This window comes from Argopecten irradians, chromosome 9 (assembly GCF_041381155.1).
Source record: "Argopecten irradians isolate NY chromosome 9, Ai_NY, whole genome shotgun sequence".
In the NCBI taxonomy this organism is placed as follows: Eukaryota; Metazoa; Mollusca; class Bivalvia; order Pectinida; family Pectinidae; genus Argopecten; species Argopecten irradians.
The window spans coordinates 2,506,846-2,533,761 of NC_091142.1; the positions used below are offsets into that span (position 1 = coordinate 2,506,846).

Below are 26,916 nucleotides of genomic sequence, written 5' to 3' on the forward strand. Positions count from 1 at the left end.
AGAAGAAAGTATGATCTGACACATGGATATCCCTTGATGGCATTTTTACAAAGTTCATGGCTTATGCTGCAAATGTTGTTTACAGACCTCATTTATAAGGAACTATGTGCAATGCATATAATATACAAGTATTTTTTTCCGATGAACTATGTGGCAAAAGGCAATTAATTAGATAATTTTCAAGAGAAGAAATGAAATGACAAAAACTAAGGGTCAAATGTTCATTTAAAGAATTGGTTACTGCATCAAAATCAAAACTGAATTGTTTTGAATTATGTTTATTCAAAAATACTTTAATACAAACATGAAATAACATCACAATACATTATTTTTTCTAGTTCTCTTCTGTGATACACACAATGTATTCAGGCATATTATTAAGTAAAGAGCAGTTCTTGATACTTTGCTGCAATATTGAAGAAAAGTCATATCAAAGTTAGATTCAGTATGATACTGTCTCTATATAATGCATAAAATGGACACTGAGAATTCTTAACAGCATATTAAAACAACCATTCTCAAAATCAGTGTGTTATTTGTATACATTGACATGTACATTGGACCCTCGATAATCTGGAAACCTTCGTTCCCAGCCTAAACCGCCCAGATTACAAATTTTCTGGACTGCCGAATTTCGTGTACCCTAGTCAATTTTGAAATTGTCATGTACAAGTTACTCTCCTTGACCTTGTAAATCAATGATCGGTTTTTATGTTTATGTACTAAAATAAATACTTTTTTGTTATGTTTTAAAGGTTTTTTTCCCATTTAATTATGTTAAGAATATGAAATTAACGTACATGTAATCACACATTATTGGCAACTTGTTGTTAATGTCACATTACTTACAACTGTTTGTACATATATTGGTAACAAGATCAGAAACAGTTGTAAAAACATTTGATAGAGGCATCAACTAAATGGAACAACTAATGGGCTATGTCACCAGAAGCGTTAAACTTTGTGTCATTTTTGTGAACACACTGCACAAAGTCAACAAGTAAACTGTTTAATATGTTTCTGTTGTAGCAAATAAATGAATGTCATTCCATATACAATGTACTTATATGGCCGTGTCACAGATGTGAAACATTGAAATATACATTGTAGTAATGATAACTCAGGCGTGATGATGGGTAAATAAATTATCAGTTTATATTATAAATGTAGGATATTTCTATATATATCTAAATGCAAAGTTACTCGACACTCGCTAATTGTCATCACTTGATGTTTTGCAACATTACAGTCAATGGGACAGAATTGTAGTTCTGATAATGACCGTCTGTCAGAACATATATATATAGTGTGTTTCATTCAAGCCAAGAAAATTATTTTTGTTTGTATGAATTTTACAACAAAACAGAAAGACTAACATGTGAGTCAGTCTGTGAAGTTAAAAGTTTAAACACCTTCTATCTCTCCACAGATTAATAACAATCGGCAGTATGTCAAATGGTGACAACTCTTTCCAAAGTTGCAAATATACTGGATTTACTTTTTTGTATTTTTGTGTTTTAATTGGCATTACGAAACAATGCGAATGAGAAGCGCCAACCCATATGCTTGTTGTCCAGAGCTACATGTATGCTGTCGCAGCTAGTTTAATATATGCCTGGTAGTCATCCTTAGAATCATTTCACTGCTTCCAAAGTAATCCTGATAATCTCCAGTCTTCAACAATTATGAATCTGCTTCAGATGACTAGCCAATGAGTCCTGTAATTATAAAATTTAACATATATATCAATATTCTTAATTTGTTATAAAAAAGTTACAGAAATCATCTAACAATGACAAAAGGAAGAAACTGGACTCATGTACACAAGTACTTTGAGTTAAAGATGCTCCACCGCCGACAGAGTATAAATGATATTCATCATTTGAACAATAATTAGTGTTTAATCGTGTATGCATAAGTCTAATTAACACAAAAAATAATATAAAATAATTAATTTTGCCTTTGGGTCAAGCGCAATCAGTACTTTATTCCATATAGGATATAGTGCTACAGAATTTTTTCGGGATGCAATTAATTATTTTATTTATATTTTTAACTTGAAGTGAAATTGGAGCTCAAACTTTTCAACGGCGGTAATGGTGTAAAGTAAGTAACTTTTGTAACTGAAGAAAAATACTAAATTGTCTGCTGCCATTTTTGATAGTGAAAAAATACCATTTGTCAGCGGTGAAGCATCTTTAATATATTAGCATCATAATTAATTTGTCTCCTATACCTGATACACATTGATAAAATACAATGTTTTTTACTGTTAGCAAAACTTACTTTAAACCAAATACTGTAATATTGAGCAAGTGTAAATTTACCATGTATGATATTTTACAGTGCACAGGTTATTGTTTATTTTGGTAAGTGTTATTATAAATTCTCTGAATCCATGAAGTTATATATGTAGTGACTGTTTAATCGATGTTTTAAGTTCATACCGCCAATTTCGAAATCCCAGATAGCAATTGTCTTAAATAAATCTAGCATTACAATTCTTCTATTTATCTAAAGAAATTCTGTATTCACATGTGTATTACACACCTATATATATACGTATTGTGTATGGATCTATATCATGCATTGTTTTGCCTACAAATAAACACATGCTTTGTGATGTTTATAGACATATTGACAATCTGGTAAATTGACTCTATGCATTAATATTAAATTTGATGTCATCGCATTAGAAAATAATACCAAAAATGAATCTTGTCAACTGCTAATTATATAACAACAAACTACTTCAAATTTAAAGTGATATTCAATTTTGTTGCGTTGTAATAAAATAAAACGTCGATTATATGGATGTTAGCAGGAATTCACACATACTCATGATGTTGTAAGTTCACTTAATGTGCCGATGTCTGTCAAATAGTTCATATAATTATAATATACCGACCCATAGGCGTGATAGGCAAAGAAGCAAAACGAAATGAAACTTACGATTTTCACTGCTTCTGTCTCCAAATACGAAAAGAATTCCGAAGTTTACTAGCAAGGTGGCTTGCAACATGCAGTGTTCAAATATTCTTCGGTGTTTTTCTGATATGAGAATGTAATTATTACGCTCGATAATTTTTTGAAAGGAAGACATCAAATGGTAACAGTGAATGGCAAAAATTCCGAATGGTCAAGTGTAACATCAGGAATTCCACAAGGATCGGTTCTTGGACCCTTATTATTTGTGATATTTGTTAATGATCTTCCAGATATAGTGCAGTCAGACGTATACTTATTTGCGGATGATACTAAAATATTCAAGGCTATCCGTGGCAAAGATGATGCTTTAGATCTGCAAAGTGATTTAGATACAATGTCGAAATGGAGTGAAACGTGGCTTCTAAAAATGCACCCAGATAAATGCAAACACATGAGGATACACAAACAGAGAACAAGAAACCAACGTGAGGAAATTATACAATACCAGCTCAATGGAAAAACACTGCAACATATAGACCAAGAAAAAGATATAGGAGTAGTTGTAGATTCCACGTTAAGCTTCGACACCCATATATCAGAGAAAGTAAAAAAAGCCAATTCCATGTTTGGACTTTTGAGAAGAACTTTTCAGTTTTTAGACATCAAATCATTTATTCCGCTATATAAATGCTTAGTTCGGTCTCATTTGGACTATGCTTGCCCCGTATGGGCGCCTTACCTACAGAAGCATATAGAAATGATAGAAAGTGTCCAAAGAAGAGCGACAAAATGTCTACCAGGAATGTCACATCTAGCATACAGTCAAAGGCTGGAGAAACTGAAATTACCAACATTGGCATATAGAAGAATACGAGGAGACATGATAGAACTCTTCAAAATTTAGATGGAATATATGACTCCGAATGTTGTAACATTTTATCTTTATGGAAAGATGCAACGGACCGCGAGAGCAGCAGGGGGCATAGGAGGAAGCTATTCCATACAAGATCAAACTATGAGATTAGGAGAAACTTTTTTTCACTAAGAGCTACTAAGATATGGAACGATCTACCAGAGAATGTAGTGATGGCGCCAAATATAAACTCCTTCAAAAATGCGTTAGACAAACATTGGAAAGAACAAGAACTCTTATACAACTACAAAGCCTTTATACATCATTAATTTATTATTATTACCGGATAAAAATGTATTAACTGTAAACTCTATATTTTGTCTGAGTCTGGTATAGAGGACTTTACATATAAGTCCTGAACCAGAAATAAACTTATCTTATCTTATCTTATCTTATCTTATAATTAAATGGAAAATATCTCTTGACTTGCAAGTTTACATCACAGCCACAGGTCCGCTTTGCGTGATGACGTCTTTGTTTACATTCGGCCGTTTACACTATTGCTGAGTGTCACGATATTTCATTGTATCTGTATCCGTGTATTAAATATTCCCTCGTTAATGAAAGGATGCGTTAGTTGACAATCCGTGCGAAATGATAAGGAGCCAGCGTAACTCAGAATTTATCGTGTTTGTTAGCTTCTGCATAGATCACCCAGACGCTTGATGCGTACGTAGTTAACAAGCGTCTGTTTGAGTGAGACTTGGTTAAATTCAGTGGGCCATCGTAATGACATGATCACAATACGAACGTACCTGTTCTCCAAAATGACTATCAATATAATACATGTAAAAACAAACAACTTTTGTATCTTTCTTACGTCGGGATGAATTAAAAAATTGTCATTACATAATAGATTATGAATGTATACATCAAACTACAATTAGTTACTTACATACCAAAATCTTGACAATTCCTTTATTTAGTGTTACCCAAACCGGATGTTTACATATATATGCAAATGCGGGCGAGAATTAGGCCACCGATCGCTACCACTGATGCAAATTATCCTCACTATTTTTCAATTATAGACGTTCATGTTATAGTTTTTGTAGACATGTTTGAAACTATTCTATTTAATGAAATACCATAGAAGTTGTTAAACTGCACTATGGCAGCATATTTGTTCTAGGAAGAGGAAAAGAGAAAAAATCGCATGCAAATGAGAGGTCAATCGCATTTAAATTAGTGGGTCATCCGGGCCGTAACAATACTGGAAAAGCAAGCTTTTTCAGTAAAAACCAGATGCAGAGAAGGCTGGGGCAAAATGCAGGAAGGAAATCTTTGATATTGATCTATTTAGAGAATGGTCGAAATAATCTCCAAATATGTTTGTAAAATATTTCTCTTTTATTTATTTTTCATATGCATTGTAACAAAATTTGACATCAATTGGGTTTTTTTTTTTTAAATTTATTTTTCATTCATTTTTAAAAAAAAAATATACACATCACAACATATACAGAAGATACATGAAAGACGAGTACAATAAAAGTTACATTTGTAGAGTTATTTCAAATTGCATATTTTAACGTATGTACATACATATATTTACAAGTAACTTATTAACGTAACAAATACACACACACATTCACACACAAGGTTAATATATGATGTTATGCAATATACAGAAGAAAATAATATACTGGGACTTTCGAGCTTTCGACTCTGTATCCTGGAACTTTATTGATAAAACTCTAAAATACTTTAATTTTGGTCCTACAATAATCAAGTGGATAAAACTCTGTAGAAATGATATACAGTCAGCAGTAAGTATTGGGGGAAATCTGTCCAACTTTTTCCATATAGAGCGAGGCTGTCGTCAAGGTGACCCTGTCTCTTCATATATTTTTATTTTATGTGCAGAAATTTTATCCATACTACTAAGAAATAATGAAAATATTAAAGGTATACTATTACATGAAGATGAAATTCTATTATCTCAATTTGCTGATGACACATCTGTTATTTTAGATGGCTCAAAAAAATCTTTAGATCAAACTCTCAAATCACTAAATTTCTATGCTAATATATCTGGTTTAAAAATGAATTTCTCCAAGACCCAGGTAATTTGGATTGGCAGTATGAAGTACAGTAATAATACATTTAATTCTAATCTTAACTTAAAATGGGGAACCACACGCTTTAATCTATTGGGTATTGAATATGATGTAGATCTAAGCAGAATAATCCAACTGAATTTCGACAAAAAACTTGCAAAACTAAAATCACTAATTTCAATTTGGAACAAAAGAATTCTTACACCAATTGGCAAAATAGCTGTAATAAAAACCTTACTAATATCCCAGTTCAACCACTTATTTATATCGCTTCCAAATCCTGATAACTTGTATATTAAACAAATTAATTGTCTGTGCTTTGATTTTTTATGGAATGATAAACCGGATCAAATTAGAAGAGATGTAATTATTAAAAAATATGAGGAAGGGGGGCTTAAAATGATTCATCTAAAATCTTTTATAACTGCTCTAAAAGTATCATGGATAAGAAGAATTTATTGTAAAGAAGGAAACTGAATTATTATTCTAAGATCTCTATTTGACAAACAAAAATTAGCGAATACTGGAATTGAACACATGAAAAAATCAAAGTACTGTAAGTACTGAACTGAAAAAGCATTGATGTAACAAAATTTTAGTTCAAAGAAGGCAAATATGTCATTAGTAACATTTTAGGGTGTGTATTTTCTTGCAAGTCCCATGTCATTATCAAGTTGGGTTATTTATCTTCCAAATATTCATTTAATTAATTTTGGATAAATTGTTGAGATTGCAGACAACCATTCCTCCTCATATCAAAAGATGAATCTAAAAATTATGAGAAGATTTTAAGAAAATGCTAGAAAATTTCTTTTAGATTTAAACTTTGAACCTATCTTGAATTCAACAGTTTCAACAAATATTTACAGTCAGTGTCATGTGACCTTTTCTCTAATGTTTGAATATAATTGTCTGAATAACAAAATAAAGAAAAAAAATTGTAGTTATGATTATTTGATAATTGATCTTGAGGACAAGGCCATGGAGACCTACAGCTAATAACAATCTGCAGTAAAATGACAACAAGGGAAACATTAAGACTCCATTAAGAAGAAAGTATAATCTGACACATGGATATCCCTTGATGGCATTTTTACAAAGTTCATGGCTTATGCTGCAAATGTTGTTTACAGACCTCATTTATAAGGAACTATGTGCAATGCATATAATATTCAAGTATTTTTTTCCGATGAACTATGTGGTACAGATCTATTACAGGAGGAAAGGGCAAAAGGCAATTAATTAGATAATTTTCAAGAGAAGAAATGAAATGACAAAAACTAAGGGTCAAATGTTCATTTAAAGAATTGGTTACTGCATCAAAATCAAAACTGAATTGTTTTGAATTATGTTTATTCAAAAATACTTTAATACAAACATGAAATAACATCACAATACATTATTTTTTTCTAGTTCTCTTCTTTGATACACACAATGTATTCAGGCATATTAGTAAGTAAAGAGCAGTTCTTGATACTTTGCTGCAATATTGAAGAAAAGTCATATTCTTAAAGTTAGATTCAGTATGATACTGTCTCTATATAATGCATAAAATGGACACTGAGAATTCTTAACAGCATATTAAAACAACCATTCTCAAAATCAGTGTGTTACTTGTATACATTGACATGTACATTGGACCCTCGATAATCTGGACACCTTCGTTCCCAGCCTAAACCGCCCAGATTACAAATTTTCCGGACTGCCGAATTTCGTGTACCCTAGTCAATTTTGAAATTGTCATGTACAAGTTACTCCCCTTGACCTTGTAAATCAATGATCGGTTTTTATGTTTATGTACTAAAATAAATACTTTTTTTTGTTATGTTTTAAAGGTTTTTTTTTCATTTAATTATGTTAAGAATATGAAATTAACGTACATGTAATCACACATTATTGGCAACTTGTTGTTAATGTCACATTACTTACAACTTTTTATACATGTATTGGTAACAAGATCAGAAACAGTTGTAAAAACATTTGATAGAGGCATCAACTAATGGGAACAACCAATGGGCTATGTCACAAGAAGCGTTAAAATTTGTGTCATTTTGGTGAACACACTGCACAAAGTCAACAAGTAAAACTGTTTAATATGTTTCTGTTGTAGCAAATAAATGAATGTCATTCCATATACAATGTACTTATATGGCCGTGTCACAGATGTGAATCATTGAAATATACATTGTAGTAATGATAATTCAGGCGTGATGATGGGTAAATAAATTATCAGTTTATATTATAAATGTAGGATATTTCTATATATATCTAAATGCAAAGTTACTCGACACTCGCTAATTGTCATCACTTGATGTTTTGCAACATTACAGTCAATGGGACAGAATTGTAGTTCTGATAATGACCGTCTGTCAGAACATATATAGTGTGTTTCATTCAAGCCAAGAAAACTCTTTTTGTTTGTATGAATTTTACAACAAAACAGAAAGACTAACATGTGAGTCAGTCTGTGAAGTTAAAAGTTTAAACACCTTCTATCTCTCCACATATTGATAACAATCGGCAGTATGTCAAATGGTGACAACTCTTTGCAAAAGTTGCAAATATACTGGATTTACTTTTTTGTATTTTTGTGTTTTAATTGGCATTACGAAACAATGCGAATGAGAAGCGCCAATCCATATGCTTGTTGTCCAGAGCTACATGTATGTTGTCGCAGCTAGTTTAATATATGCCTGGTACATGTAGTCATCCTTAGAATCATTTCACTGCTTCCAAAGTTATCCTGATAATATCCAGTCTTCAACAATTATGAATCTGCTTCAGATGACTAGCCAATGAGTCCTGTAATTATAAAATTTAACATATATATCAATATTCTTAATTTGTTATAAAAAAGTTACAGAAATCATCTAACAATGACAAAAGGAAGAAATTGGACTCATGTACACAAGGACTTTGAGTTAAAGATGCTCCACCGCCGACAGAGTATAAATGATATTCATCATTTGAACAATAATTAGTGTTTAATCGTGTATCATTAAGCCTAATTAACACAAAAAATAATATAAAATAATTAATTTTGCCTTTGGGTCAAGCGCAATCAGTACTTCATTCCATATAGGATATAGTGCTACAGATTTTTTTCGGGATGCAATTAATTATTTTATTTATATTTTTAACTTGAAGTGAAATTGGAGCTCAAACTTTTCAACGGCGGTAATGGTGTAAAGTAAGTAACTTTTGTAACTGAAGAAAAATACTAAATTGTCTGCTGCCGTTTTTGATAGTGAAAAATACAATTTGTCAGCTGTGAAGCATCTTTAATATATTAGCATCATAATTAATTTGTCTCCTATACCTGATACACATTGATAAAATACAATGTTTTTTACTGTTAGCAAAACTTACTTTAAACCAAATACTGTAATATTGAGCAAGTGTAAATTTACCATGTATGATATTTTACAGTGCACAGGTTATTGTTTATTTTGGTAAGTGTTATTATAAATTCTCTGAATCCATGAAGTTATATATGTAGTGACTGTTTAATCGATGTTTTAAGTTCATACCGCCAATTTCGAAATCCCAGATATTAATTGTCTTAAATAAATCTAGCATTACAATTCTTCTATTTATCTAAAGAAATTCTGTATTCACATGTGTATTACACACATATACATGTACGTATTGTGTATGGATCTATATCATGCATTGTTTTGCCTACAAATAAACACATGCATTGTGATGTTTATAGACATATTGACAATCTGGTAAATTGACTCTATGCATTAATATTAAATTTGATGTCATCGCATTAGAAAATAATACCAAAAATGAATCTTGTCAACTGCTAATATAACAACAAACTACTTCAAATTTAAAGTGATATTCAATTTTGTTGCGATGTAATAAAATAAAACGTCGATAATATGGATGTTAGCAGGAATTCACACATACTCATGATGTTGTAAGTTCACTTCATGTGCCGATGTCTGCCAAATAGTTCATATAATAATATACCGACCCATAGGCATGATAGGCAAAGAAGCAAAACGAAATGAAACTTACGATTTTCACTGCTTCTGTCTCCAAATACGAAAAGAATTCCGTAGTTTACTAGCAAGGTGGCTTGCAACATGCAGTGTTCAAATATTCTTCGGTGTTTTTCAGATATGAGAATGCATTTATTACGCTCGATAATTAAATGGAAAACATCTCTTGACTTGCAAGTTTACATCACAGGTCCGCTTTGCGTGATGACGTCTTTGTTTACATTCGGCCGTTTACACTATTGCTGAGTGTCACGATATTCCATTGTATCTGTATCCGTGTATTAAATATCCCCTCGTTAATGAAAGGATGCGTTAGTTGACAATTTGTGCGAAATGATAAGGAACCAGCGTAACTCAGAATTTATCGTGTTTGTTAGCTTCTGCATAGATCACCCAGACGCTTGATGCGTACGTAGTTAACAAGCGTCTGTTTGAGTGAGACTTGGTTAAATTCAGTGGGCCATCGTAATGACATGATCACAATACGAACGTACCTGTTCTCCAAAATGACTATCAATATAATACATATAAAAACAAACAACTTTTGTATCTTTCTTACGTCGGGATAATTTAAAAAATTGTCATTATATAATAGATTATGAATGTATACATCAAACTACAATTAGATACTTACATACCAAAATCCTGACAATTCCTTTATTTAGTGTTACCCAAACCGGATGTTTACATAAATATATGCAAATGCTGGCGAGAATTAGGCCACCGATCGCTACCACTGATGCAAATTATCCTCAATATTTTTCAATTATAGACGTTCATGCTATAGTTTTTGTAGACATGTTTGAAACTATTCTATTTAATGAAATACCATAGAAGTTGTTTAACTGCACTATGGCAGCATATTTGTTCTAGAAAGAGGAAAAGAGAAAAAAATCGCATGCAAATGAGAGGTCAATCGCATTTAAATTTGTGGGTCATCCGGGCCGTAGCAATACTGGAAAAGCAAGCTTTTTCAGTAACAATCTAAAAATTGTAAAAATTTATTTTGGAGAGATGTTCTAGAGGCTTGGTGTACGACCTTAAGTTCAAGTAATATTTACAAAACAAATATTTTAGAAAACCCTATTTGGTTTAATAATGAAATCAGAATAAATCATAATGTTATTTTTAAGAAGTTATGGTATGAAGAGTGTTATATTTATCTATAACATTTTGAAAACAGACAAATCCATATGTAGTCTAGAAGAATTTCGTGAAACGTATAATATTCAGACCATTTTTCTAGAATATCAGAGTATGAAAAATGCCATTAATCATGCCATCAGAAACAATCAACAAAGTTTTGACTCTGAAAAAAATATAACTCTTCCTAACATACCAATAAACCTCAAATTGATTTTAAGTTGTAAAAAAGGTGTTCAAAATATATATAATGTTTTAATTAAAAATGAAGTTATACCTACTGCTCAAAATAAATGGAATCAAAATTTTGAAATTGATCGGGATGAATGGGGAAATATTTATAAACAACCTTTTAATGATACTACTAGCTCAAAGCTTCAATGGTTACAATTCCGAATAAATCACAGAATACTAACTACAAAAACATTTCTTTTAAGAATTGGTAAATCATCAATTGGGTTTTACTTCATAATTATTTTGAATAATAATAAGCTACGGGAAAATATACAAGAGGGGGAAATGTAAAAAACGAATAAATCTTCGCTGGATTCTCTTGCGTACTGTTTTATGATCACTGACTAGAAGCATCTGATCGAACACAATATATTAAGTTTTATACAAATCACAAATAAATACATGAAGTTTAAATTTAATGATGGGTACAAGTTCGCCAAATTCCATGGGTACGGGTTCGCCATGCTTGGGTACGAATTCGCCAAATGTGGGTACGTGTTTGAATGGGTACGGGATCGCCATAATTCGTGTCCAGTCATGAACACATGTGCTCCCAAAACAAACTTTCATTAAAGAAAGAAATTTCAAGTGATGTTTTCCTTTTATATTGAATATATGCATTGATCACTGACTTAAAGATCCAAGTATTAAATCATAACCATATCACGACAACATATACAAAATGTTACTGCACTCTTTAGCTGGGACCTGTCGGTTGGTGATCATGACCCAGGACCTGGCCATGCCTTGTACCAGCGTATAGTGCGCACCCCAACTTTTCACTTGATAATTTATGAAAAAAAAGTGTGCACTATACGCGCAAAAATACGGTACATATGAAATTTGAGAGAGATTCCTTCAGCACATTTTGAGAAAAAGTGTTAACAAACTTTAACTATCAAAATCCAAGATGGCTGCCAAGTGGCCATTTTGTTGAGCGATTGGTCCCAAGACACAATATGCACAAATAGGTCCGTAGAGGGACCTACATATGAAATTTGAGAAAAATCTCTTCAGCACTTTCTGAGAAATAGCGGTAACAAACTTTAACTGTCAAAATCCAAGATGTCCGCCTGTCGGCCATCTTCTTGACCGTTAGTCCCCAAATGCAATATGCACAACTAGGATCCTAGGGGAACCTACATATGAGTTTTGAGAAAGATCCCTTCTGTACATTCCGAGAAATAGCGGTAACAATCTTTAACTATCAAAATCCAAGATGGCTACCTGGCGGCAATCTTGTTGACTGATCTGTTCCAAAATGCAATATGCACAACTAGGGCCCTAGGGGAACCTACATATGAAATTTGAAAATGATCCCTTTTGTACTTTCTGAGAAATAGCGGTAACAAAAATTGTTAACGAAAGGACGGACGGACCACAGACGAAAGGCGATTTGAATAGGCAACCATCTGATGATGGTCGGCTAAAAAGTGTAAATTGTTTACGATGATGGACAAAAGGCAATTAGAATAGTTTACTTGAGACTTTTATGTCGGGGTTCTGTGCACCAAATTTATCAAAATCTCTCAAGTAGTTTAGAAGTTTGCCGAATAAAGTTGTGTCTACAGACAGACAGACAAGCCGATTCCAGTGTACCCCAGTCTTTAACTTCGTTGCGGGGTGTATAATTAGAAGTGTCTTCCAGTGTGAAGGAGTTGATGCCATCAGTAACATAAATGTACACCAAAATGTCCAATGAGCTTGCTATAAATCACATCACAGCTTGTATTTTTCAAATTTTCTTTTATTAGAAACACCAACAATACAACACAAGATAATTCTTTGACTCTGTCGCCCCATTAGTCAAACTGTTTCATGTCAGAAAGCACCTAGGTTTTATAATACTATTTTTTTTTTTGTCGTCATAATGTGTTTAATGAGAACATATAACAAGTGTCATATGATTTTATTTTTATTATGTACTCTACAAGGCAGTGAACTCAACATAAATAGATATTGCCTAACTTGCCCTAAAATAAAGCACATTTAGAGGTACAATTGGAAATATTAAATTAAGTAAAGTCTAGGTACAGCACAAAACTATCAAATATCACATCTACAGCACTGATGCAACAAAAAATGAACATTTATAAACATTTACAATGACATGTTATCACAATCACGCTTATAAAGAAAGCAGGGATTTCCTACCTACAAAAAATATGTAGCCTTACACGCTTGACCAGGAAATCTGTATTTAGGCTAGCTCACTAGCCTACAGGTGTTTTAGCTTACTGCCGTGCTACCCCAACAGAAAACGACACAAGCTTACAAACCACTACTGCTCAGCATCTGACTGCTGTTTGAGAGTAATACATTGTTACGTTAGCCTGTGCCACATAGGTAAATCAGTACTATTTCAGTACTATCGGTACTGAAGCAGTAGTCTGAGTGTGAAGCGTGTGAAAATGGTAACATTCATGCTGAGCTGAGCATTACATTTGTAGGTAATAAGAGACGAGCCAGCATAACATGTGTAGGTATGAGAGACCAGCCAGTATTACACGTGTAGGTATGAGAGACCAGCCAACATTACATGTGTAGGTATGAGAGACCAGCCAACATTACATGTGTAGGTATGAGAGACCAGCCAGCATTACATGTGTAGGTATGAGAGACCAGCCAGTATTACATGTGTAAGTATAAGAGACCAGCCAGTATTACATGTGTAAGTATGAGAGACCAGCCAGTATTACATGTGTAGGTATGAGAGACCAGCCAGTATTACACGTGTAGGTATGAGAGACCATCCAAATTACACATGTAGGTATGAGAGACCAGCCAGTATTACACATGTAGGTATGAGAGACCAGCCAGTATTACATGTGTAGGTATGAGAGACCAGCCAGTATTACACCTGCAGGTATGAGAGACCAGCCAACATTACATGTGTAGGTATAGGAGACCAGCCAGTATTACACCTGTAGGTATGAGAGGCCCGCCAGTATTACATGTGTAAGTATGAGAAATCAGCCAGCATTACACGTGTAGGTATGAGAGACCAGCCAGTATTACATCTGCAGGTATGAGAGACCAGCCAGTATTACACCTGCAGGTATGAGAGACCAGCCAGTATTACATGTGTAAGTATGAGAGACCAGCCAGTATTACATGTGTAGGTATGAGAGAAAATTATAGCATTGTATCAATTAATTTTTACATATGCAGTTTTTTCAGTGTCTCAAAAAAAGTTAAAAATAACAAGGCCTTAAGAGGCTTAAGGGCCTTAACCGTCATCTGACTATAGATTTGATCAATATTTACAAGAGGCAAAATGGGCATGTATTGCTCACCTGCATGCAATGGTACTTTTTAGTTGACCTTAGTCATTAATTCAAAAGGTAAAATATCAAGAGTACCGTGGTTATTAAGAAATTATTGCTTAAAGATTAAGCCTATTTGAGCCCTTTCACCATGCATGAATGACCTCTGTGATCTTAAATTTAGGTCAAGGTCATTATTTTTTGGTTGCTTTCTATTCAAGGATGAAGGAGAAGTAGGATTTTAAAGCTAAATTAAGAAAATTTCCCCATTTTGGGCCTCACCCCTCTGCCCGTAGGTGTCGGACCAGGCTCATTTTATAAAATATGATTGTCCTTTCCCAACAATTTTTCAAACAAAAATTGGTTGCCCTCCATCCAAGGTTTAAGGAGGAGTAGGATTTTTAAGTTAAAATTAAGAAAATTTCTACCTTTTGGGAGCCCTGTCCCCTTGCCCCTTGGTATCGGACTAGGCTCATTTATGTAAAGTATGACTGTCCTTTCCCAACAATGTTTCAAATCAAATATGGTTGCCATCCATCCAAGGTTTAAGGAGGAGTAGGATTTTTAAGCTAAAATTAAGAAAATTTCTACCTTTTGGGAGCCCCGTCCCCTTGCCCCTTGGGATCGGACTAGGCTCATTTATGTAAAGTATGACTGTCCTTTCCCAACAATGTTTCAAATCAAATATGGTTGAAATCCTCTTTGTGGTTAAGAAGGAGTAGAGTTTTAAATGAAAAAGTTTGCACACGGCAGACGCCGCACGACGAGCATGATGACTATGGGTCATCTAACCTGAAGGTAAAAAAGGTATTAATAGATCTTTGCATTATGTGAATAGAATTACTGAGAGTTTGTTTTCAACAAAATCTTGTCAAATAGGTATATGAAATATTTTTTATTTTAAAGATTCTAACTCTCTCAAAATAACATTATAACATAATTACAATTACATTTATTTGCCGATAATTAGGAATTATAGATATAAACACGTTCCTAGTGATGTAACCTATCACTAGAATCTAAATCTGCAGTGCTCTCAGGCCCTACGGTATTCTGTGGTCCTGAGGTGCTCTGTGGTCCTGAGGTGCTCTGTGGTCCTAAGGTGCTCTGTGGTCCTGAGGTACTCTGAGGCCCTGAAGTGCTCTGTGGCCCTGAGGTGCTCTGTGGTCCTAAGGTGCTCTGTGGTCCTAAGGTGCTCTGTGGTCCTAAGGTGCTCTGTGGTCCTAAGGTGCTCTGTGGTCCTAAGGTGCTCTGTGGTCCTAAGGTGCTCTGTGGTCCTAAGGTACTCTGTGGTCCTAAGGTACTCTGTGGTCCTAAGGTGCTCTGTGGTCCTAAGGTGCTCTGTGGTCCACTTTTATCCTCCTTAATGTCCTGTATTGATCTTTGACTGGTAGTTACAGCCTCCTTCTGCTCTTTCCTGTTGGGGCGTGGGGGTGGAGGAACTGGAACTTTGGCGAGAGGGCCAAAGGACCAAGGTAAACCTGAATCAAAGATTACAAATTGTAAAACACATGTAGAATTACAGGAGCAAAGGAATATACAGAAGTAGTCCACTGGTTACTAGCAGAAGTCCCCTGGATACTAGCAGAGGAATGTACAGGAGAAGTAGTCTCCTGGATATTAGCAGAGGAATGTACATATGAAATAGTCCCCTGGATATTAACAAAGGAATGTAAAGGAGAAGTAGTCCCCTGGATACTAGTAGAGGAATGTACAGGAGAAGTAGTCCTATGGTACTAGCAGAGGAATGTACAGGAGAAGTAGTCCCCTGGATACTAGCAGAGGAATGTACAGGAGAAGTAGTCCCCTGGATACTAGCAGAGGAATGTACAGGAGAAGTAATCTCCTGGATACTAGCAGAGGAATGTACAGGAGAAGTAGTCCCCTGGATACTAGCAGAGGAATGTACAGGAGAAGTAGTCCCCTGGATACTAGCAGAGGAACGTACAGAAAAAGTAGTCCTATGGATACTAGCAGAGGAATGTACAGGAGAAGTAGTCCCCTGGATACTAGCAAAGGAATGTACAGGAGAAGTAGTCCCCTGGATACTAGCAGAGGAATATACAGGAGAAGTAGTCCCCTGAATACTAGCAGAGGAACATACAGTAAAGTAGTCCTATGGATACTAGCAGAGGAATATACAGAAGTAGTCCCCTAGATACTAGCAGAGGAAAGTACAGGAGAAGTAATCCCCTGGATACTAGCAGAGGAATGTACAGGAGAAGTAGTCCTATGGATACTAGAAGAGGAAAGTACAGGAGAAGTAGTCCCCTGGATATTAGCAGAGGAATGTACAGGAGAAGTAGTCCCCTGGATACTAGCAGAGGAACATAAAGGAGTAGTAGTCCCCTGGATATTAGCAGAGGAATGTACAGGAGAAGTAGTCCTCTGGATACTAGCAGAGGAATGTACAGGAGAAGTAGTCCCCAGGATAATAGCAGAGGAACGTACAGGAGAAGTAGTCCCCTGGATACTAGCAGAGGAACTTAAAGGAGTAGAAGTCCCCTGGATATTAGCAGAGGAATGTACAGGAGAAGTAGTCCCCTGGATACTAGCAGAGGACAATAAAGGAGTAGTAGTCTCCTGGATATTAGCAGAGGAATGTACAGGAGAAGTAGTCCTCTGGATACTAGCAGAGGAACGTACAGGAGAAGTAGTCCCCTGGATACTAGCAGAGGAACATAAAGGAGTAGTAGTCCCCTGGATATTAGCAGAGGAATGTACAGGAGAAGTACTCCCCTGGATATTAGCAGAGGAATGAACAGGAGAAGTAGTCCCCTGGATACTAGCAGAGGAACGTACATAAGAAGTAGTCCCCTGGATACTAGCAGAGGAATGTACAGGAGAAGTAGTCCTCTGGATACTAGCAGAGGAATGAACAGGAGAAGTACTCCCCTGGATACTAGTAGAGGAATGTACAGGAGAAGTACTCCCCTGGATATTAGCAGAGGAATGAACAGGAGAAGTACTCCCCAGGATATTAGCAGAGGAATGTACAGGAGAAGTAGTCCCCTGGATACTAGCAGAGGAACGTACAAGAGAAGTAGTCCCCTGGACACTAGCAGAGGACAATAAAGGAGTAGTAGTCCCCTGGATATTAGCAGAGGAATGTACAAGAGAAGTACTCCCCTGGATACTAGTAGAGGAATGTACAGGAGTAGTAGTCCCCTGGATATTAGCAGAGGGATGTACAGGAGAAGTAGTCCCCTGGATATTAGCAGAGGAATGTACAGGAGAAGTAGTCCCCTGGATATTAGCAGAAGAATGTACAGGAGAAGTAGTCCTCTGGATACTAGCAGAGGAATGTACAGGAGAAGTAGTCCCCTGGATACTAGTAGAGGAATGTACAGGAGAAGTAGTCCCCTGGATACTAGCAGAGGAATGTACATAAAGATAATTACCCAGGTCTTTAGAGACTCCCGATGCGCCTTTCACCACTGAAGAATCCCGGTCATCTGATTCTGTTATTTGACTGAAATAATACAAAAGTTCTAGAACTGTACTTCACATTTATACATCTACATACAGAATCCAGAGGCCGCTCGGGTGTGGAACAGTCTTCCAAATGAATTCAGAAGAGTTGAAAATTTTATGGAGTTTAAAAGACTGATCCACACCTGGGACAGATAAAGAGAGGCTTCACCTTCTCATCAGAATTGTCTGACAGTATCTTAACTGGGACAGATAAAGGGAGGTTTCCTCCTCTTCATCAGAACTGTCTGACAGTATCTTACCTGGACAGATAAAGGGAGGCTTCCTCCTCCTCATCAGAACTGTCTGACAGTATCTTACCTGGACAGATAAAGGGAGACTTCCTCCTCCTCATCAGAACTGTCTGACAGTATCTTACCTGGACAGATAAAGGGAGGCTTCCTCCTCCTCATCAGAACTGTCTGACAGTATCTTACCTGGACAGATAAAGGGAGGCTTCCTTCTAATCATCAGAACTGTCTGACAGTATCTTACCTGGACAGATAAAGTGAGACTTCCTCCTCCTCATCAGAACTGTCTGACAGTATCTTACCTGGACGGATAAAGTGAGACTTCCTCCTCTTCATCAGAACTGTCTGACAGTATCTTACCTGGACAGATAAAGTGAGACTTCCTCCTCCTCATCAGAACTGTCTGACAGCATCTTACCAGGACAAATAAAGGGAGGCTTCCTCCCCTCATCAGAACTGTCTGACAGTATCTTACCTTGACGGATAAAGTGAGACTTCCTCCTCCTCATCAGAACTGTCTGACAGTATCTTACCTGGACAGATAAAGTGAGACTTCCTCCTCCTCATCAGAACTGTCTGACAGTATCTTACCAGGACAAATAAAGGGAGACTTCCTCCCCTCATCAGAACTTTCTGACAGTATCTTACCTGGACGGATAAAGTGAGACTTCCTCCTCATCATCAGAACTGTCTGACAGTATCTTACCTGGACAGATAAAGGGAGGCTTCCTCCTCCTCATCGGAACTGTCTGACAGTATCTTACCTGGACAAATAAAGTGAGACTTCCTCCTCCTCATCAGAACTGTCTGACAGTATCTTACCTGGACGGATAAAGTGAGACTTCCTTCTCCTCATCAGAACTGTCTGACAGTATCTTACCTGGACAGATAAAGTGAGACTTCCTCCTCCTCATCAGAACTGTCTGACAGTATCTTACCTGGACAGACAGTATCTTACCTGGACGGATAAAGTGAGACTTCCTCCTCCTCATCAGAACTGTCTGACAGTATCTTACCTGGACAGATAAAGGGAGACTTCCTCCTCCTCATCAGAACTGTCTGACAGTATCTTACCTGGACAGATAAAGGGAGGCTTCCTTCTCCTCATCAGAACTGTCTGACAGTATCTTACCTGGACAGATAAAGTGAGACTTCCTCCTCCTTCATCAGAACTGTCTGACAGTATCTTACCTGGACAGATAAAGGGAGGCTTCCTTCTCCTCATCAGAACTGTCTGACAGTATCTTACCTGGACAGATAAAGTGAGACTTCCTCCTCCTCATCAGAACTGTCTGACAGTATCTTACCTGGACAGATAAAGGGAGGACTTCTCCTCCTCCTCCTCATCAGAACTGTCTGACAGTATCTTACCTGGACAGATAAAGGGAGACTTCCTCCTCCTCATCAGAACTGTCTGACAGTATCTTACCTGGACAGATAAAGGGAGGCTTCCTCCTCCTCATCAGAACTGTCTGACAGTATCTTACCTGGACAGATAAAGGGAGGCTTCCTCCTCCTCATCAGAACTGTCTGACAGTATCTTACCTGGACAGATAAAGGGAGGCTTCCTCCTCCTCATCAGAACTGTCTGACAGTATCTTACCTGGACGGATAAAGTGAGACTTCCTCCTCCTCATCAGAACTGTCTGACAGTATCTTACCTGGACAGATAAAGTGAGACTTCCTCCTCCTCATCAGAACTGTCTGACAGTATCTTACCTGGACAGATAAAGGGAGGCTTCCTCCTCCTCATCAGAACTGTCTGACAGTATCTTACCTGGACGGATAAAGTGAGACTTCCTTCTCCTCATCAGAACTGTCTGACAGTATCTTACCTGGACAGATAAAGGGAGGCTTCCTCCTCCTCATCGCAACTGTCTGACAGTATCTTACCTGGACAAATAAAGTGAGACTTCCTCCTCCTCATCAGAACTGTCTGACAGTATCTTACCTGGACAGATAAAGTGAGACTTCCTCCTCCTCATCAGAACTGTCTGACAGTATCTTACCAGGACAAATAAAGTGAGACTTCCTCCTCCTCATCAGAACTGTCTGACAGTATCTTACCTGGACAGATAAAGTGAGACTTCCTCCTCATCATCAGAACTGTCTGACAGTATCTTACCTGGACAGATAAAGTGAGAGGCTTCCTCCTCATCAGAACTGTCTGACAGTATTACCTGGACTGCTCCTCCTCATCAGAACTGTCTGACAGTATCTTACCTGGACAGATAAAGGGAGACTTCCTCCTCTCCTCATCAGAACTGTCTGACAGTATCTTACCTGGACAGATAAAGGGAGGCTTCCTCCTCCTCATCAGAACTGTCTGACAGTATCTTACCTGGACAGATAAAGGGAGGCTTCCTCCTCCCTCATCAGAACTGTCTGACAGTATCTTACCTGGACAGATAAAGGGAGGCTTCCTCCTCCTCATCAGAACTGTCTGACAGTATCTTACCGGACAGATAAAGTGAGGCTTCCTCCTCCTCATCAGAACTGTCTGACAGTATCTTACCAGATGGACAGATAAAGGGAGCTTCCTCCTCCTCATCAGAACTGTCTGACAGTATCTTACCTGGACAGATAAAGGGAGACTTCCTCCTCCTCATCAGAACTGTCTGACAGTATCTTACAAGGACAAATAAAAGGGAGGCTTCCTCCTCATCATCCTAGAACTGTCTGACAGTATCTTACCTGGACAGATAAAGGGAGGCTCTCCTCCTCAATCAGAACTGTCTGACAGTACTGGACAGATAAAGGGAGGCTTCCTCCTTCTCATCAGAACTGTCTGACAGTATCTTACCTGGACAGATAAAGGGAGGCTTCCTCCTCCTCATCAGAACTGTCTGACAGTATCTTACCTGGACAGATAAAGGGAGGCTTCCTCCTCCTCATCAGAACTGTCTGACAGTATCTTACCTGGACAGATAAAGGGAGGCTTCCTCCTCCTCATCAGAACTGTCTGACAGTATCTTACCTGGACAGATAAAGGGAGGCTTCCTCCTCCTCATCAGAACTGTCTGACAGCTTACCTGACCTCCTCATCAGAACTGTCTGACAGTATCTTACCTGGACAGATAAAGGGAGGCTTCCTCCTCTCCATCAGAACTGTCTGACAGTATCTTACTGGACCGATAAAGGGAGGCTTCCTCCTCCTCATCAGAACTGTCTGACAGTATCTTACCTGGACAGATAAAGGGAGGCTTCCTCCTCCTCATCAGAACTGTCTGACAGTATCTTACCTGGACAGATAAAGGGAGGCTTCCTCCTCCTCATCAGAACTGTCTGACAGTATCTTACCTGGACAGATAAAGGGAGGCTTCCTCCTCCTCATCAGAACTGTCTGACAGTATTTTACCTGGACAGACAAGAGGCCCAAAGGCTTCCTCCTCCATCAGAACGTCTGACAGTATCTTACCTGGACAGATAAAGGGAGGCTTCCTCCTCCCCATCAGAACTGTCTGACAGTATCTTACCTGGACAGATAAAAGGAGGCTTCCTCCTCCTCATCAGAACTGTCTGACAGTATCTTACCTGGACAGATAAAGGGAGGCTTCCTCCTCCTCATCAGAACTGTCTGACAGTCTGACAGTATCTTACCTGGACAGATAAAGGGAGGCTTCCTCCTCCCCATCAGAACTGTCTGACAGTATCTTACCTGGACAGATAAAGGGAGGCTTCCTCCTTCTCATCAGAACTGTCTGACAGTATCTTACCTGGACAGATAAAGGGAGGCGTCCTACTCCCCATCAGAACCGTCTGACAGTATCTTACCTGGACGGATAAAGGGAGACTTCCTCCTCATCGGAACTGTCTGACAGAGGAAACTGTTCTAGTGAAACATTGGCACCAGACTCTGTAAGCAGGCAAAGAAACAAAAATTCCCATTAGAGGCTTGACAAAAATCTTAACAAAGGTTGCTCAACTGAAATCTATAGAGTGCTTACCCCTCTTGTCGCATGGAAAAGTCAACCCGAATTCCTCCATGGCAAAACCTAGATTTGGATTAAAATCCAAAATGGCTGACATAAATTATTGCATATCAACTTTTGGTCTGGTCTTATTATTGGAACTTAGTGACATAGAAATATGTTTGAGGTGTCAATTTTTACTAATTTGAGGATGACAAATCGATTGGTGATAATTTTAAAAAGATTGGATGTCGAAGTAAGCTTTTTTTTTTATTAAGGATGAAATCAGCTTAAGTTTTAACCACATTGTGAGTTTGGTTCTACTTGTTGTTCTAATAAGGTATTTCTTGTGATAGTCTTCATTACTCAACCTCTATCCAGAAAAGTAAAATACATTCAAAGAAGTTGTTTTTGAAAATCTATGAAACATTAATTTCTGCTTCCGAGTTAAATTACAAAATCTGTCAACCTAGTAGAAAGTCTGTGTGGTGAAATCAGCTCCTAAGAAAACCACTACTCTGTAATTAGGATGTAAACAATAATAAATAATACCAGTAAGGCCAAAACAAAAAAATAGGGTTGGTAGGTCTGGATGTTTTTTATTTTTTTATTTTTTTTTTTTTAGTGTCTTTCACTCTCAAATAATGGCCGTAACCAGAGTCTGAGGTGGATATCCTGACTTAAAAAAAAAAAAAATCCTAGAAAAAAATGTACAAAAACCTCCCGCAGAGCAAGAAACTTATTTTGAAAACCACTTGCCCGAATTTAAGATTTCAGTCTAATTTTACCCAAAACCAGGTAATTAACATACAAGAATTCCACGGAAGTGGGTGTGTCGCCTACACAGCATCACAAAAAATAGTTATCTACAGATGAAAATATCGTTAATAATTAGGTGATAAGTTATCAAGTTCTGTACGTAACTCTTGCAAATACTGATGGATTTTGAGAAGCATTGAACCAGTCTAAGATCTCATTGATATAAAGCAATATACCAAATTTGGTTGAAATCGGACAATAAATATTAAAGTTGTCAAGCGGAAGCCATGTTTCGACAATTTTAAAGTCCCGTTACTCTTGCAAATATTGATGGATTTTGACCAGTATCAAACCCATCTATGTTCTAATTGATAAAAAGCAACAAACCAAATTTGGTTGAAATCCACTACTGCAGGACAAAATCCTTAATTTTGTCTTGAAATACACTTAAACAGCACTTAATTTCTTAAAAATCTTAAAAATGACTCTTAAAATTGTTTCTCTATTTTTAAGGATAAAGAGCACATGCTTTGAATTTTCCCTTAATATCACCATTTAAGGATATTCAATTGTAAAAGTAAGACATGAGGACTTAAAAAATTAATAAAAACGTTTACATGTCAGAAAATGGTCGATTATCTCTGTCGGAAATACTAAATAAATTGCCGAATTTTTATAACTTAAACAAGAGGCCCAGAGGGCCTGTATCGCTCATCTGGTTTGTAATGTCAAGTCAATTGTTCTGAATACAGGTTCATTGTTTCTTTTCTGAAGGAATTTGAATATTTACCTCTTATTTCCCTATTGGGCCCCAACCCTCCTACCCTCGGGGGTTAGAGCCAAAATTTATACAAGTTCTGTTCCCCTTCCCCCAAGGATATTTGTGGCCAAATTTGGTTACAATCAATGCTGAACTCTAGGACAAGTAGCGATTTATAGGATTTACCTCTATTTCCCCTATTGGGCCCCGCCCCTCCTGCCCCCAGGGGGTCAGAGCCAAAATTTATACAAGTTCTTTCCCCCTTCCCCCAAGGATGTTTGTGGCCAAATTTGGTTACAATCCATGCAGAACTCTAGGACAAGTAGTGATTCTGTGATAACTTACCATTTTTGCTTGGCTTTGTGACCATGGCCCTGGCCTCAGTCTCACTGGTAACTGCAGAGTCAGCTACAGCCAGAGTTGATGTGGCTAACTCTGAGAATCGAGCTCTGATATTCTCCAGCGTTAGGTCAGTATTAGGTGGGGTCTTCTCCTTTTGACTCATCTTTGGTTGTTCTTTGGTGAGAGCAAGAGCAGCTTGGACGGTCTCTAGCCAATCAGCACTCAAACAGCTATCACCTCCACCTGTATATAGACATAGCATGCCGGTCTCATAATGTATAGACATAGCATGCCGGTCTCATAATGTATATATAGACATAGCATGCCGGTCTGATAATGTATATATAGACATAGCATGCTGGTCTGATAAAGTTAGGAGTGTCACGGTTAACCGAAAATACGGTTAACCGAAAAATTCAACCGTACGGTTCGGTTCGGTACGATAACTCTAAGTTTCGGTTCGGTTCATTAAAAAAATAACTGTCCTATAATACCTGTAATTTACGTGTATAAACTGTATTGCAGATTATTTCATTGAAAATACGGCGAAGTTGTTTGTCAGAATCCCGAGAAATACACCTGTTGACCGACATATATGTGTAACACGTGTGCAAGTTCAGTCATTCAGAAGATCGTTTTTTGCTGTCTGCGGACATGATTTTTCACATACATAATATCTAAATGATATATTTCACTAAATGTTTGATATTTTATAATTGATAATTTTTTATTATGTTTTTTTCCGATAACATTAATCCCGCAGAATATCGGCAGCTAAATCAAGCCGCCATTGTGTTGCCGATTGTAAACAATCGCGTTTCCGTCGGCCAATATTCCGTGAATTAAACCATTTTACGATTGAACATGCACCTGGTACGTAATAATGTTTATCTCTATTATAATTCAAATGCATAATACTTTTTAAAAACACTTTTTCTGGGATAATACCGATGTATTGATTTGCGGTAAAACTTACGATTTTCACATGTCAATCATCACATAATATTAATAATGCGTCATGAAGGATACGAGAAAAGTTTTAGTGACGAAATAATGTATCATAAAGGATACTAGGACATATATCTCTCTGTGACTGATTAATGTGTCAATAGTACTGAAAGAGTTAAAAAGATAAGAAAATGTTCAATTATGTTTTTTAAAGATGTTCCACTGCTGAGAGATCATAAATGATACTCAATATTTGAACAAAAATTGGTATTTAATCGTGTTATATGTCTAATTAAGACACACAAAATGATATAGAATAATTAATGAATTTCTTTGCTGCATGCACTTTTAGAACTTCAATGTATATAGGATATAGTGCTGTGGATTATTTTTCAGGGCGCAATAAATTATATGTTTTTAATTAGAAGTGAAATCTTGATAAAGAAAAAAAAACATTTGTTTAAGTGATATACCATCTTTAAATCTAAAGCAGAACTTGCTTTTGATAGAAAATAGACTTAAAAAGTGTAATTGAGATTTGCCTGAACCGAACCGAAAAAACCGAAAACCGATAAAAAAAAGTTGAAACCGAACCGAGCTGAAAAAACATGAACCGTGACATCCCTAGATAAAGTATATATAGACATAGCATGCCGGTCTCATAATGTATAGACATAGCACGCCGGTCTGATAATGTATATATATACATAGCACGCCGGTCTGATAATGTATATATATACATAGCATGGCGGTCTGATAATGTATATATAGACATAACACGCCGGTCTCATAATGTATATATAGACATAGCATGCCGGTCTGATAATGTATATATACATAGCATGCCGGTCTGATAATGTATATATATACATATATATACATAGCATGCCGGTCTCATAATGTATAGACATAGCATGCCGGTCTGATAATGTATATATAGACATAGCACGCCGGTCTGATAATGTATATATAGACATAGCATGCCGGTCTGATAATGTATATATAGACATAGCACGCCGGTCTGATAATGTATATATAGACATAGCATGCCGGTCTGATAATGTATATATAGACATAGCATGCCGGTCTGATAATGTATATATACATAGCATGGCGGTCTGATAATGTATATATACATAGCATGGCGGTCTGATAATGTATATATAGACATAGCATGCCGGTCTCATAATGTATATATAGACATAGCATGGCCGGTCTGATAATGTATATATAGACATAGCATGCCGGTCTGATAATGATATAACATAGCCGTCTGATAATGTATATATAGACATAGCACGCCGGTCTGATAATGTATATATAGACATAGCATGCCGGTCTGATAATGTATATATAGACAAAGCATTGGCGGTCTGATAATGTATATATAAGACATAGCACGCTGGTCTCATAATGTATATTATAGACATAGCATGGCGGTCTGATAATGTATATATAGACAAAGCACGCCGGTCTGATAATGTATATATAGACATAGCATGCCGGTCTCATAATGTATATATATACATAGCACGCCGGTCTCATAATGTAAATATAAACATAGCATATAATGTATATATAGACATAGCATGCCGGTCTGATAATGTATATATAGACATAGCACGCCGGTCTGATAATGTATATATAGACATAGCATGCCGGTCTCATAATGTATATATAGACATAGCATGGCGGTCTCATAATGTATATATAGACATAGCACGCCGGTCTGATAATGTATATATAGACATAGCACGCCGGTCTGATAATGTATATATAGACATAGCACGCCGGTCTGATAATGTATATATAGACATAGCATGCCGGTCTGATAATGTATATATAGACATAGCACGCCGGTCTGATAATGTATATATAGACATAGCATGCCGGTCTGATAATGTATATATAGACATA

At 36.7% G+C, this 26,916-nt stretch overlaps 1 protein-coding gene across 3 annotated transcripts; it reads right to left on the reverse strand.

Moving 5' to 3' along the window:
• Window positions 1-262: 262 nt before the first annotated feature.
• On the reverse strand, window positions 263-25,281 carry LOC138331086 (pre-mRNA 3' end processing protein WDR33-like). 3 transcript variants are annotated; one of them, XR_011209652.1, is made up of 5 exons: window positions 24,055-25,281; window positions 22,054-22,135; window positions 17,959-18,029; window positions 9,931-16,038; window positions 263-8,703 (listed from the first exon to the last, which is right to left on the reverse strand). XR_011209652.1 is itself a non-coding variant. In XM_069278543.1 (4 exons), the coding sequence occupies exons 1-4, from the start codon at window positions 24,335-24,337 to the stop codon at window positions 15,551-15,553; spliced, it is 924 nt and encodes a 307-aa protein (XP_069134644.1). In that variant the 5' UTR covers window positions 24,338-25,281; the 3' UTR covers window positions 263-15,550. The 3 variants fall into 3 exon arrangements, 1 of the variants encoding a protein (XP_069134644.1); XR_011209653.1 differs by having other exon boundaries at window positions 263-1,718; window positions 2,953-16,038; XM_069278543.1 differs by having other exon boundaries at window positions 263-16,038.
• Window positions 25,282-26,916: the final 1,635 nt, after the last annotated feature.

Excerpts from the sequence above, each read along its gene's own strand:
- LOC138331086 (XM_069278543.1), bottom strand. The coding sequence starts at position 24,337 with ATGTCTATACATTATGAGACCGGCATGCTATGTCTATATACAGGTGGA. Across the intron at positions 22,136-24,054 it reads CACAAAGCCAAGCAAAAATG|AGTCTGGTGCCAATGTTTCA; the intron begins GTAAGTTATCAC and ends GCCTGCTTACAG. Across the intron at positions 18,030-22,053 it reads GTCTCCCTTTATCCGTCCAG|TCAAATAACAGAATCAGATG; the intron begins GTAAGATACTGT and ends GTATTATTTCAG.